Source organism: Haliotis cracherodii, unplaced genomic scaffold (assembly GCF_022045235.1).
Source record: "Haliotis cracherodii isolate W230 unplaced genomic scaffold, xgHalCrac1.p SCAF_24, whole genome shotgun sequence".
Taxonomy (NCBI): Eukaryota; Metazoa; Mollusca; class Gastropoda; order Lepetellida; family Haliotidae; genus Haliotis; species Haliotis cracherodii.
The window spans coordinates 9,132,812-9,147,717 of NW_027266280.1; the positions used below are offsets into that span (position 1 = coordinate 9,132,812).

General features: G+C 41.0%; 1 protein-coding gene across 2 annotated transcripts in view; it reads left to right on the plus strand.

Moving 5' to 3' along the window:
- LOC139472223 (LIM domain kinase 1-like) overlaps positions 1–14,218 on the plus strand; it is a 71,626-nt gene extending 57,408 nt beyond the window's left edge. For both annotated transcript variants that reach the window (XM_071254597.1, XM_071254598.1), the window contains 8 exons: positions 585–775; positions 2,525–2,708; positions 4,796–4,882; positions 7,364–7,451; positions 8,122–8,225; positions 8,710–8,775; positions 9,267–9,524; positions 10,127–14,218. In XM_071254597.1, coding sequence (XP_071110698.1) covers positions 585–775; positions 2,525–2,708; positions 4,796–4,882; positions 7,364–7,451; positions 8,122–8,225; positions 8,710–8,775; positions 9,267–9,524; positions 10,127–10,528 — 1,380 coding nt within the window. In that variant the 3' untranslated portion in view covers positions 10,529–14,218. The remainder of the gene's footprint in view (positions 1–584; positions 776–2,524; positions 2,709–4,795; positions 4,883–7,363; positions 7,452–8,121; positions 8,226–8,709; positions 8,776–9,266; positions 9,525–10,126) is intronic.
- Positions 14,219–14,906: the final 688 nt, after the last annotated feature.

Genomic DNA, 14,906 nt, shown 5'->3' on the forward strand with positions numbered 1-14,906 from the left:
CATGCCATGTTATCAATAATACTGCTACAAGTGATTTAAAATCTCACTCACTCACTCAATCACAACTGCCGTGCTATGTTGTCAACAATACTGCTACAAGTGATGTAAAATCTCACTCACTCACAACTGCCATGCTATGTTGTCAACAATACTGCTACAAGTGATGTAAAATCTCACTCACTCACAACTGTCATGCCATGTTATCAACAATACTGCTACAAGTGATTTAAAATCTCACTCACTCACTCAATCACAACTGCCATGTGATTTAAAATCTCACTCACTCAATCACAACTGCCATGCTATGTTGTCAACAATACTGCTACAAGTGATGTAAAATCTCACTCACTCACAACTGCCATGCTATGTTGTCAACAATACTGCTACAAGTGATATAAAACTTCACTCACTCACAACTGCCATGCTATGTTGTAAAAAAATACTGCTACAAGTGATGTAAAATCTCACTCACTCACATCTGACATTCCATGTTATCAACAATACTGCTACAAGTGATGTAAAATCTCACTCACTCTCACTCACTCACTCACTCACTCACTCACTCACTCACTCTGGTGTTCCAGGTTGACTCCCTGCTGAAGAACACATCGGACGTGATACAGATCACCGTGGAGAGGGATCAGTCCCCCATCCGCATCTGTGACACCCTGTCCCCCACCAGCGACAGCAGCACAACACCATCATCACCAGAAGAGGTCCTCATCGACAAGGTCCCAGTGAGACTCCGCTCCAAGACTTCCCTCAGGGCCAGAAAGTAAGCTGGATTGCCGTCTCACAGGTTGTTTTCTTGCGCTGTAGATGTCGGCTTATAGTTGTAACCAAGTAGACAGACATGAACTTACAGATATCTTAACCCCCTTGAAGATCCTGATTAGGTCTGATCTTCCGCAACCCATGCTTAACAGGATCAGGCAGTCAGGCTTGCTGACTTAGTTGAGCAAAAGATATCTTGGCTAGAAAGATGTGACATCAAATTTCAACTCAGTCACTATCTAGACCGCCTCTGTGGTCTAGTGGTAGAGCGTCTGCCCGGAGAGTGGAAGGTCCGGGGTTTGATCCCCGGCTGCGTCATACCAAAAGACGTTAAAAGATGGTACTTGTTGTTACCCTGTCTGGCGCTCGGCATTAAGGGACTAAAACAAGGACTGGTCGGCTTTGAGTCAGTATACTGTGTCTGGGTGGGGTATTCATGTTAAACTGCGGCAGGTATTTCAGTGAGCTAGCACTATAAATCGGCATCAGTCCGGACTAGTACAAGCAGCCACACACACACACACACACACACATGCATGCACGTCGCTATATAAGTGCAATAATCTTGGACGTGACTTTAAACCCTATTTCACCTCGCCTCACTCACTGACTGACTGAAGTAGAACAGTCATGAATTTTATGGTAACCAGGCGGTGTAGTCGTTTGCTTGTCACACCAAGTCCCAGGTCGATTCCTCACAAAGCTTGGGTTGGAGGAGTCATTCTTGGTGTTCTGTAGCTGCTGCAGTTCTGCCTTGTCAGACTGTCACTTAATCACTTAGTCTGTCATACTGAGACCTGATACAAATATATCCAATACAGCAGGTCTATTATGTTTTGCAAGTCTAGGTTACTGCAGTATCAATGAAAAGAATCTCTGGGCTCCTTTTTATTATATTTTTATAAAGATGATTCAACAACTGGCTCTATTCTCTAAGACTTGTTCATTTCAGAGACTAGATGTGTGTTAGTCTCTTACCATAAGAATGCCCTGAACTGTGAGTTTCTGTCCATTGCAATAAAACAACAATAGACAGGGATATATCTAGACCTGCTCAGAGGCTGGAAAGCAGCCATAAATCTGCAGCAAATATCAGTAAAGATTCCAAAATTGGAATTAAAATGTAATACAGTTACATGTGAGTGAGTTGGGTTCAATGCCGCTTTTAACAGCATTCCAGTTATATCATGGCGAGTCAGCTTAATGTGGGAGGAAAGCCCGAAGTCATGCAAGTCTCAGACGTTTACCACTTCGGTGAAACCCATGAGCACGGTTATGGTGCTGACAAACCTAGAAACATAATCGGGGTGAACCGGGATTCGAACCCACAATCATAGGTTCCTGGCGTGCTCAAGGGACGCAACTCTGCACAGCGAATCGCGGCGCCTTAGACGCCTGGGCCACCCGTGCCCCCCTGTCACATGTAATGTGATGGCTTGGTCGGGTCCACTTGTAAATCAGTGGTGGCAGGACCAATATTGAGAGGCTTAAATGCTTAGTTTGACATTCTTGAATGCAATGTTAATATACAATGTTAAAAGACCTCTGAATTTAAGAAAACAGGTTTTAAAAAATAGTTGAACAAAATAACAAAATTTCCCCCAATTTGCTTGTCAAAGGCTCTAAGTTTTGGAGTCCTAGATAAGTCTCTGATAGATGCTGTAGCCAGGAAATCTTTTAATGATACAGTATGCCTACTGGTCGGTGAAGGCTTTAAAGGAGTCCTGCTAATGTGTGTGAATGATTTCAGCTACAGTCCGACCCGACGACGCAGCAAGTCCCCCTCCCCCGTCCCCGCCTGCAGACAGAAGAGCGTCGACCTGGGGAGGTCTCACTCCCTCCGGGTGCAGTCACAGTCCCACCGTGTCTTCCGGGCCAGCGACCTCATCATCGGGGATGTGCTGGGGCAGGGGTTCTTTGGCCAAGCCATCAAGGTATGTGTCTGGGATGTTGCCTGAAGCCTGTCAGGGATAAACTGTGGACAACCCCATGGGGATTCCGGCTTAGATGGCCCCCAGGGGAGACATCATGAATCTGATGGTCTGATGGTGACTTGGTTGCTGGCGTGTCATCGTACCCGAACTGATAGGATTGTTCACAATATGAATCACTGGATTGTCTGGTCCAGACTCAATTATTAACAGACTGCCATCATATAGCTGTAATATTGCTGAGTTCGGCTTTACACAGCAAACACACACCCAAAGACCAACAATAGATGACTGCTTATCATATCTTTACTCTGTGTCAGTTGCATGCGAGTTTGAAGGGATGATTACAATAACGATTAGGTGGTCAATATAAAAAATGTGTATTGGTTGTCTTGTAAGGATCAAGTACTAATTAATGAAGAGCCCCTAATGGACTGGGGCCTTTCATAAATTGTACTGATGGATAGTGAGGGGCTTTCATTTATTGTAATGATGGATAGTCAGGGGCCCTTCATTGATTGTGATGATGTATAGTCAGGGGCCAGTCATTTCATTGTAATGATGGATAGTCAGGGGACAGTCATTTTATTGTAATGATGGATAGTCAGGGGCCAGTCATTTATTGTAATGATGGATAGTCAGGGGCCAGTCATTTTATTGTAATTATGGATAGTCAGGGGCCAGTCACTTTGTTGTAATGATGGATAGCCAGGGGCCTTTCATTTATTGTAATGATGGATAGTCAGGGGCCAGTCATTTATTGTAATGATGGATAGTTGGGGGTCTTTCATTAATTGTAATGATGGATAGTCAGGGGCCTTTCATTAATTGTAATGATGGATAGTCAGGGACCAGTCATTTATTGTAATGATGGATAGTAAGGGACCTTTCATTAATTGTAATGATGGATAGTGCATGAGCCTTTCATTAATTGTAATGATGGATACTCAGGGGCCTTTCATTAATTGTAATGATGGATAGTAAGGGGCCAGTCATCAGTTAGAGGGGAGAGATGCCAAGAGGGTCACCAAAGAAATGACAGTCATTGTCAAGGGAAGGTGATGCCCAATATCTTCAGTTTACTTGAGGATCCTGGAAGAAATGGACAGTCCTAGGCTGACAGATTATTGGCAATATTTGTGTGGCTTTGACAATGATAACTACTTGTAAATAACCTCCCTGAGTGTGTGTCACTGATTGATGTGTGTGGTGGTTGATGCTCATGTTATCAACCGCTGGTTTGTCTGCTCTAGGCAGGATGGGTGAGATAACAGTATTATGTCCCAGACTGATTGATGTGTGTGGTGGTTGATGCTCATGTTATCAACCACTGGTTTGTCTGCTCTAGGCAGGATGGGTGAGATAACAGTATTATGTCCCAGACTGATTGATGTGTGTGGTGGTTGATGCTCATGTTATCAACCACTGGTTTGTCTGCTCCAGGCAGGATGGGTGAGATAACAGTATTATGTCCTAGACTGATTGATGTGTGTGGTGGTTGATGCTCATGTTATCAACCACTGGTTTGTCTGCTCTAGGCAGCATGGGCGAGATAACAGTATTATGACCCAGACTGATTGATGTGTGTGGTGGTTGATGCTCATGTTATCAACCACTGGTTTGTCTGCTCTAGGCAGGATGGGCGAGATAACAGTATTATGACCCAGACTGATTGATGTGTGTGGTGGTTGATGCTCATGTTATCAACCACTGGTTTGTCTGCTCTAGGCAGGATGGATGAGATAGCAGTATTATGTCCCAGACTGATTGATGTGTGTGGTGGTTGATGCTCATGTTATCAACCACTGGTTTGTCTGCTCTAGACAGGATGGGCGAGATAACAGTATTATGACCCAGACTGATTGATGTGTGTGGTGGTTGATGCTCATGTTATCAACCACTTGTTTGTCTGCTCTAGACAGGATGGGTGAGATAACAGTATTATGACCCAGTTTCTACCAACCGTTACTCATGTTCACTTTTGTTGGATGATAAGGAACTTGACAGTGAGCATAAATCTGTTCTTGAATGTGAAATGGGTGCAGAAAATAAGAGATGAAAATGAGTGTTTGTATTTTCGTCTCCATCAGGTTACCCACCGAGTCACAGGGGAAGTCATGGTGCTCAAGGAACTCTTCAAGTTTGATGAAGAGGGTCAAAAGAGCTTCCTGCATGAGGTAAGGGAGAGTACTCTTGTCGGAACACCCACTAATGGTGGATGCTACGTAGTGCATGTGTTTTAGATAGTTCTCAGTTAAATATGTAAACGTTGTTGTTGATAATGGTGATAAATCTGTCGATCTGGAATACTTGTAATAAATTATTCTAAACTTACTTGTACTTAAAATTCAATTGGTCCTGAGATTTATTAAAGCTTGTATCTCGAAAAGGCACTACCATATTCGACATGATATCCATTTGGGCTGGGACGGGTAACTCAGGTACTCGGGTCGGGTGGGTCCTGAGTAGGACCCGGGTACCTACAGGACTACCAGGACCCGTGGTTAGTCACGTGATAATTGTTTAATGACAAAAACTTATTGTAGCTCAGTGGTTACACTACAAGGAGCTAATGATCGCATTTCTTTCTGATGATGCACACATTCCTTGGACTTGTATATGTGTGAGTAAAGATAAAGTTTCAGTCAACTTCAGTGAACGCATGATCTATTGTTTGATACATGTATGTGAATAGTTTTAGCCAGGGCTGCGGTAAAACAATTACCAATCAGACATTTTGTTCCCTACTCTTGAGACTTGCAGTGGGTAGTCGGGTAATAGAGGGTCGGGTACCCGGGTAGTAAATTTGGACTCATCCCAGCCCTAATATCCATGGTGATATTTGCTAATAATTTGGCAAGTGAACAATCCCATTAAGCACCCCTTCCGATTGATCAGTGTACACAAGACTTATTTATTTGAGTTTAAATGCACATGTTTGTTATGTGCACCCTTACATATGGGCTATTAAATTCTGGGAAAATATATCTTTCGTGTATAATACGCACAGACTTTCCATTTCAGGCGGTCGTATATATGTGACTGTCATGATCCGTCATCGAAAATTAAAAAATCTGTTGAATTACGCAAGTGTAACCCTTTTCTTACACTATTTAAGTGTCCACTGTATAACCATGATAACTGGACTTATGTTTGTAATCTAGTTTATTAATGTTATTCAATTTCATTCAATAATGTTTACTTAATTTTGGCGAAATCATGTCCCTACGATATTTACAACTTCCGTTCATCCTGTTCCATAGAACCCGCTTTACCCAGACCGCGACAACGCCAACTCATATTTATCAATGCAAGAATGATCTTATTTTTTTCTGTTTCATTTTTTAACAAGTCTACACATCAAGACAAACATATGTCATCGTTAACTTTCAATAAGGAAATATCTCAAAACGTGAAAAACTATTTCCATTTGAGTAGTTTTCGTTTGTTTACATCATGTGATGTCATCGAAGCCATACGGAGAGGTAGCGATACGATCACGTTGATGCTTTAATATATATAGTCGTGCACCTCACAGTCGCAGTTTAAGCAAATAATTATTCAAAACAATATGTTAAGCTTCAGTCTGTTCTGATTTCAGCGTTTGTTTAAAAACCGAGAAAAAAGTCACATGATATGCAAATTAGCTTGTGGCAGTGCTGTTTTGCAAAGTTACGTTACTTCTGAAAACGATGATTAATTAAAGACTAGATTTTTAGGATATTTGCATACATTTTCTTCAGAAATGTTTATAAATTAATCTCAGATAGGTAGTTGTAGTATTTTCATTCCAAAGCTGGATATATCGATTGTTGAACTAGTGACCCATCATGACCAGCACCATAGCCGACATAATAACAACAAACACATTTTGAAAAAAAAATATTCATAATTTTACAAATGAGTAGCTGAAACAAAGAAGTGGTAATAAACATTAAATATATCATCATTATCACTGAAAAATAAAGTTAAGTAATATAAGGGAATATTTGAAAATCACAAACTCAAAACGGATGTTTATATTTTATTTTTCAACATTACCTGCTGATTACCGGTACTTCCTGTGTGGAACAATGGGCGTCAACGATCATTTTTACGTTGCGTTATCACAAATACATAGATATGTAAGGTAATATGTGCAAGTATGCAGGTAGAATTATTTGTAAGAGACATATATATCTAAGGGGGTAAAATACTGAGAGCAGTCGTTTTCTGCGTTTGACAAATCACAAATTCTGTTTTGTTTTTTCACCAAAATTATATTCTTATAAGCACCCCCTATTTCTAATTTTGAGAGCGCCTTGGGCACTTATTACGTCGAATACAGTATAGAGCTATATCGCAACAGTTGTACTGTAAGATGTGGGATCAGGTGCTTGTCCAAAATTTGGGGAGAGGGCTAGGTGTGTCCCAGCACACCATGGCAGTCTAAGGCTGCAATTGGGATAATCATAAGGTGGTTATATATAATATGCTATCAAGCTGATCAGCTACTACCTTCCTCGATGCAGACTGATGCTATCAACCACTGGTACTAGTGGTAGTCAGGTTCAGATTACTGAAACACCCTTTGGTGCAGTTGTATGGCTAATGACAATGGGAAGCCACTCGCTCGCTCGCTCACTCACTCACTCACTCACTCACTCACTCTGTTCCAGGTGTCCCTGCTGCGGAATCTGGACCATCCATGTGTGCTCAAGTTTATGGGAGTCCTTTACCGGGACAAGAAGCTCAACCTAGTCACAGGTAACGATGAGCTCCTCTGGAACATTTACTAACTACAGTACCAGACGGTATTAGATGTGATCAAAAGTAGCTGTAGTGTGAACTTGAATGGGGAGTATACAACCCAAGCTGTCATATGAGGTGCTAGAAGTTTTACAGACTATAGCATGAGAAGAATTTATTAGTTTAATTATCAGTTGCCACAGCAGCCATTTTGAAAAACATATTCATGGCCATTTTGGGCGGTGGGGTAGCCTAGTGGATAACCGTTTGCTCGTCATGCCGAAGACCCAGGTTCGATTCCCAAGATGGGTACAATATGTGAAGCCCATTTCTGGTGTCCCCTGCCATGATATTGCTGGAATATTGCTAAAAGCGGCGTAAAAAAAACTACTTACTCACTCACTTACTCATACAATGAAAAATTGGTACAGTTCCATAATAATTTCACCGACTACCCTTTCCCTGTAATAAATGACCACTCCCTTTAGTGGTAGTAAAATCAGGATATTTTAGACTATTTTATTGAATAAATTAAAACCAGGATGTGAATATTGTAGAGTTACCTGCCCTTGTCATGTTCTTCAGTCAGGATTAATAAGACCTGACATACAGGGCAGACATATTTTGGAAAGTAATGAGAGAGAAAAAGACTTTTTCTTGGTCATTGATGTTTTATTGGGTCCTACAGAGTTCGTAGCTGGCGGGACACTGACGGACATGCTCCGGGACATGGAGCAAGACATCACATGGGAGGACAGGATCAAGATAGCCAGGGACATCTCATCCGGGATGGTGAGACAAAGGGGGATAACTCCACTACTACTTCCTGGTTCTATTTGACCAGTGATTCCACCCTGCCTTCACTGATCACCTGTAGATAGGGCTGATACTTTTATGGATTTCCTGCAGCCTGTCCTGGTCGTAAGAGGATGTGGATGTGTCTGTTTATTTTGTTTGATCAGTTTGCTTCCTGTTAGTTCTGACAGAAGCCAGTTGTAACTTTCTGAATGGATAATGAATGATTTGTAACATCTAGTAGTCTTGCAGGTCGTCTTTACCAAATATTTCATTAGGCATCATTTGAATAACTGGTTCCAATTGAATACTTGTTAAAGTGGCCAGGAATGACAGCCATGTTTTGTGTCTCATTGAGGTCGAAAGCTAGCAATTCCTTTTCAAAATGTTTTTGAACTATGTATTTATTTTTTTGATGATAACATCATGCACTGTATGTTGCTCCTTGATGATGTTGTGACAATGATGTTGGTCGTTGTAGGCGTACCTCCACTCCATGGACATTATCCATCGAGACCTCAACTCCAACAACTGCCTGGTCCGAGAGGTAAGAGTCATAAACTAGTTCCCTCACAACTGGTATTAAAGTGTCAATAATTAGTTCCCTCACAACTGGTATAAGAGTGTCATAAACTAGTTCCCTCACAACTGGTGTAAGATTGTTATAAACTAGTTACCCCACAACTGGTGTAAGATTGTTATAAACTAGTTCCCTCACAACTGGTTTTAAAGTGTCATAAACTAGTTCCCTCACAACTGGTTTTAAAGTGTCATAAACTAGTTCCCTTACAACTGGTGTAAAAAGTGTTTGAAGAGAACCCATGCTATATTTTTCAGAAGACTCATTTAATAAAGATATTATACCTTATGTATCACATTCCTTATTATCTTAAAACAATATCAGATTTCAATCTTTATCTCCCAGCCCAAGTACATCAGTGTTTTGGTTTTAATTTGATCAGTGGGGTTTCACTGAATTGCTGTTACCAAAGAGGTGTTACCACCATACCATCTCTCACTACGCTGTTGTTTCTGCAGGACAAGAGAGTGGTGGTAGCAGACTTCGGTCTGGCAAAGATCATCCCCAGACAGAGAGACATGTTTTTCTGGGGGCGAGAGAAGGAGAAGGAGACAAAGGACAGAGACAAATCTAACCGCTCATCCAAGAAACGTTTCTCCCGCCGCAAACGTTACACTGTAGTCGGCAGTCCCTATTGGATGGCTCCCGAGATGATGACGACAGGCGTGTATGATGAGAAGGTCGACGTCTTCTCCTACGGCATCGTTGTCTGTGAGGTGAGTAATCCCCAGTGTAGCACACGTCTTCTCCTACGGCATCATTGTCTGTGAGTAATCCCCTGTGCTGTGCACATCTTCCCCTATGGAATGCAACTTGTTTTTGGAGTGTGGCGCAATATAAGTTCACACCTTATTTTTCTCAGAGGGTTAAACCTACGACTTGTCACTCATAACTCTGTGATATTGCTGATGTACTTTACAAAGAGGTGCTTAAACCCTGTTCACTCACTCACTCACTCACTCACTCACTCACTCACTCACTCACTCACTCACACACTCACTCACTCACTCACTCACACACTCACTCACTCACTCACTCACTCACACACTCACTCACACACTCACTCACACATTCACTCACTCACTCACTCACACACTCACTCACACACTCACTCACTCACTCACACACTCACTCACTCACTCACTCACTCACACACTCACTCACACACTCACTCACTCACTCACTCACTCACTCACTCACTCACACACTCTCTCACTCACTCACTCACTCACACACTCACTCACTCACACACTCACTCACTCACTCACTCACTCACACACTCACTCACTCACTCACTCACTCACTCTTCTGTTCACAGGTCATCTCCAGAGTATTTGCAGACCCAGAGTTTCTTCCAAGAACCATGGATTTCGGACTAAACGTCGAGATGTTCGAGAAACGTTTCTGTGAGGATTGTCCAAGACCGTTCTTTATGCTTGCCGTCATGTGCTGCCTGATGTCACCGGACAACAGGCCAACGTTCGAGAAGATCAACCAGTTGTGCGAGGCCCTACATTTGTACATTAGCCACAGCGTGCCGCTTCCACACGAGCTTTTCGGGGACCCTGTGGCATATTACAAAAAATACAAGATTAATCCATTCACTCCCACCAGCAATAACACGGACACTCCCAACAATCGCAATTCTAGTCTTGAAACCATTACAGAACTGAAGCGGGCCAATGGCCACACAACATCACCAGAACAAAGCCCACAATAGCCTGACTCCGGGGATGAACTGACTGTCATTGGGGCTGTATTGCACAAAGCGATCTCAGCACTTCAAATGTCATATCAAGACTATCGTCTTACAAACTTGTCCTTGAATGTAACCAGACCAGAGAACAGCAAGTGTACCTTTTTGGAAAAGCAGGTGCTTATAGCGTTTCCAAAAATCATTTTCCTGTCGTTTTAAGTTCTGTAGGCATAAGGACATGAAGGTTGAAATTCGAAAGTGGAGGGGTTGGCCTCTTTCCCAACTTCTGTGTGTGTTCCAGACACTGGTGACAGCAGCTTGGAGGCTTGGAGAGCTCAGATCGTTTGTGTACTCACACCCAGACCGGATGTCATTGTGTATATAGCTGTACAGTTGATGTTGACAAATTGAATTATGGGTAGCCTTGACAACAGAGTGTTTCAAGAAGGACACCAGTCTGGCATTGTCTTCAGTGTGTATATAAGTCATGACTGTTATTCATTGTGTATATCTGTTACTGGATCGGTTGGAGGTGATCATTTCCTGTCAGAGTGCAGGTGTACTTCAAGGCATTCAGAGAGGAAGTTGCACCCAGTGCATGCTGGGAGGCAACAGGAAGCTACCACCCAGTGCATGCTGGGAGGACACCATTGTATGCTTGAAGGTCACAGGAAGCTGCACTAGTGCATGCTGGGAGGCCACAGGAAGCTACCCCAGTGCAAGCTGGGTGTACCACCCGAAAAGGTGTGGGAAGACTTGATCTCAAGCTGTTAAGAACAAAGATGCTTTCTTGCTTTGCCAGGCTGTGATTTGTTATTGAACTATGTCGTCTGTAAGGGTATTCAAGAATCTTAGCCATGGACAGTAATTATTATAAAGTAAGTGTTCATTGCCACAAATCATAAGAATGAAATATAGTTTTGAAGTTAAGACTTTCTTTGATATGAAAATATTTTACATTCATAATAATCATTCCAAATGTTTGCATATGCTGTTTCAGAAGTAGATTCTTAAACATAAACTTTGCTGTATTTTAAGAGTATTTTGTCGTTATACAATATTGGTCATAAGCAATAATACTTCATCTTCATTTCATATGTATTTACATACAGGTAGATGGATGTGTTAACATGGGCATTGTTTATAGCAGGTGTCGCCATGGTAACTAAATTACACATGTAATGAGCGGTTTGTTTACAGGATGACAGATACTAGGTGTTACAGATGGAATTATTTACAAGGAGTAAACAGTCCCCTGGAGTAAACAGTCCCCTGTCTTATCACTGGGCATTCATGTTTTGCGGAAATATTCCATTTTATAAGGTTGAAACTTTGTAACAATATTTATGCTGTTTTTGTTAAACATTATAACAGGGAATAAAAACAGCTGAAATGGGGAAAATATATTTTTTAATGAAGGGAAATTCAACTTTTACACGAGGAGCATTCAAGAAAATAGAGAATGTGCAGAGATCTTAGATGTATCTCAGATAATAGGTGGGGGTACGGGTGGCCCAGTCGTCTGTTCAGAGCAGCGTCCCTTAGGCAATAGACAGTAATAACACTCAATCTGCAAGGAAATAAATATTTAAATAAATAGAGTCCCTAATAAGTGTTATATTTTTCGCTATGAGGAAAAGGCTATTTAGAATTGATTTCCATGTGCAATGATAAGTTCAAATGTTTCATGATGTCATGTTTATAAATAGGATGAGACACTTACAAAGTATCTCGATGAACCATCCAACGGTAAACCCTCCAGCCTGTGTACGTCCATGTTGTCCTTTTACTGTATGTTCCACCATGTTCGAATGGTAAACTTTGTACTTAATGCATAAAATATGACTGTCCAAGTGTGAATGTACAGTTCCGATGTATTGTATTGACATCGGAGATTTAACATGCGCTTTCCGCGTGTAATAATTAAACTATAGCGTATCTTGCATACAGGGTTCTGATGTACGACCAGTGCCGTATATATAGGTGCATCCTCATTGATCCAGGGTATTATGGATCCATTCTATTAACACCCTCGACCCAATCGCCATAGCTTCGTTTCTGAAGTTGCATCACAACCTCCATCTCCTATCTCTTACCTAGGACCTCAATTGTTGATGCAGTGTTAAGCAATAATCACTCACTAAACTCACACAATCCCAGAGTGTTGATTGGATGGATATTATTAGCATCAGGTTAATTGCATCTGGCTCGAAACGAAGGTATTGACGCGAATGGGTCCAGGGTCTGTATCAGACTAGGATGGAGATGTAAAACACTGGATCAGCAGAGTTTAGGCAGCGGCTTCAGTGGCTGGGCTGATATGCCAGCAGTTTAGTGTTCCGATGTAGTCATAGGATCATTAATCAAGATGTATTGGAAGGTTGTTTGTCAATGCTGGTGCTATGTCTATTAGACTAGGGCAGCTCTTCCCAACCTGAGTTTGACATGGGGTAGCTCCCTGAAGACAAGGAATAATGTTAGAAGTATACTCACTCTCAAAAGAAACGCAACCATAGAAACATATAGAGAAGTATATACATTAAGAAGAGATGTTTCCAATGTGTACCACTTAATGACAAAACTAACAATCAGTCATGTGTTACCACAGAGTGTCCTTATTCTTATTACAATATGCTGCACGTGATTTCCAAACTTTACACGCTAATCCTGCACGAGACAAATGTTGCGTCTCGAGTCCTGGATCTATAACGTCACTTGATGCGTTCATGAGCGTCGGTTGACACAACATAACAGTATGTTTTTTGTGCATCGAACCAATCTAATATCTCTTGAATATCAGTAATTCTTTACATAATAACCAGCATATATGGTATTTGCGTTTCTTTTGTCAGTGAGTATATATGTAGTCTCCATTATTGACAGAGAAACATTTTGATGGTTTCTTTAATTAATTTGTTACCACCGATTAGTACATGTATGTTTTTTTGTAAGGTTGGGATGGAATATCTATGCTTCTTCTATGGAGAAGTTAGTCCAACTCCTTGAGAGATGTTTTGGAAATATTGAAATATTTGAAATGTATTCTTCCAGAAATAATATTGAGCTTGTTTGCTTAATAATCTTGTTCCAATCGCAGCCAAACTGTCTGTCTTCATTAGCTAAGCTAGTCCTTCCAATCAAAAATCTTCAGCGATGGCAAATTCAATTTGTACTTATTTAAGTCTAATAAGTAATATTTATGAGTTTGATTGTTGTTGTATAACAATGGACATGAACATAAATATTGCCTCCATTATTTGTAACTAGATGCTTGATCTAGTCTTAATCCTTGAGACTTAAAAACATTTAAGAATTGGTTCTCAGGCAATGGCTTTTGAAAATATAGTGAGAGCGGGCTGTGTCGGTTGTTCAAACTAGTATGTAACCAAATAAACAGTTGTGTAACCAGTTAACAATGTAGTGTACAATCAACCTGGGAAAGATGGTTGGTTGGTTGGTTGGTTGTTTAACGCCACACTCAGCAATATTCCAGCTATATGACGGCGGTCTGTAAATTATCGAGTCTGGACAAGACAATCCAGTGATTAATATCATGAGCATCGCACCACGCAATTGGGATCGATGACATGCATCAACCAAGTCAGCGAGTCAGACCACCCGATCCCGTTAGTCGCCTTTTACGACAAGCATAGTCGCCTTTTACGGCAAGCATGGGTTGCTGAAGATCTATTCTACCCCGGATCTTCAAGGGTACAACCTTCACTACATGAATTGTATTCCTTTATAAGTAAATATAGGAATACAGTATTTGACTACCGATGGACTTGGAATATTTAAGGTTTTGGGTTTGTTTTTTTAAAAATGGAAATAAAAATGAAACGTGTTGCAAACTTTATGATGATGTGGGCGGTGCCTGAGAACCAAGACTGTTAGTTTTGTTAGCATGATACATATTTGTATACACCAACATATGTTCAAGCTTTATTAGTTCAAACGTGACATGAAACTGTTTCTGTTTTGAAAACAGATAGTGTGTACAGCAAACATGATGTACAGTACATGACATTTGTGTGCAGCGGTTTGTGGCTTCCCGGTCTGAAAACCTAGAACCAAACTTAGTCATCAGGGGAGGTAATTTGAGATATATCTACGATTATCTCCCCTTTAGTCCATTTAGGTATTGTATGTTAGTAATCATCTACTTGTTATGCAGTTTCTTTAGCTTGATTTTTATATAAATATACATAACATTCCAGTTTATTAAACCATATACAAACTTTTGAAACTTTCACAATTTCATTTTCGAAAGTGACAGAAAAGACAAGGTGGATTAAGGGCCTTTTTTGGCAGACGGGATCTACATTTTTTCAAGAAAGAAGCAACATTTGTTGAAAGTGTTATGAAATTTACTAGATGTGTTCATATGAATGAGAAATCAACT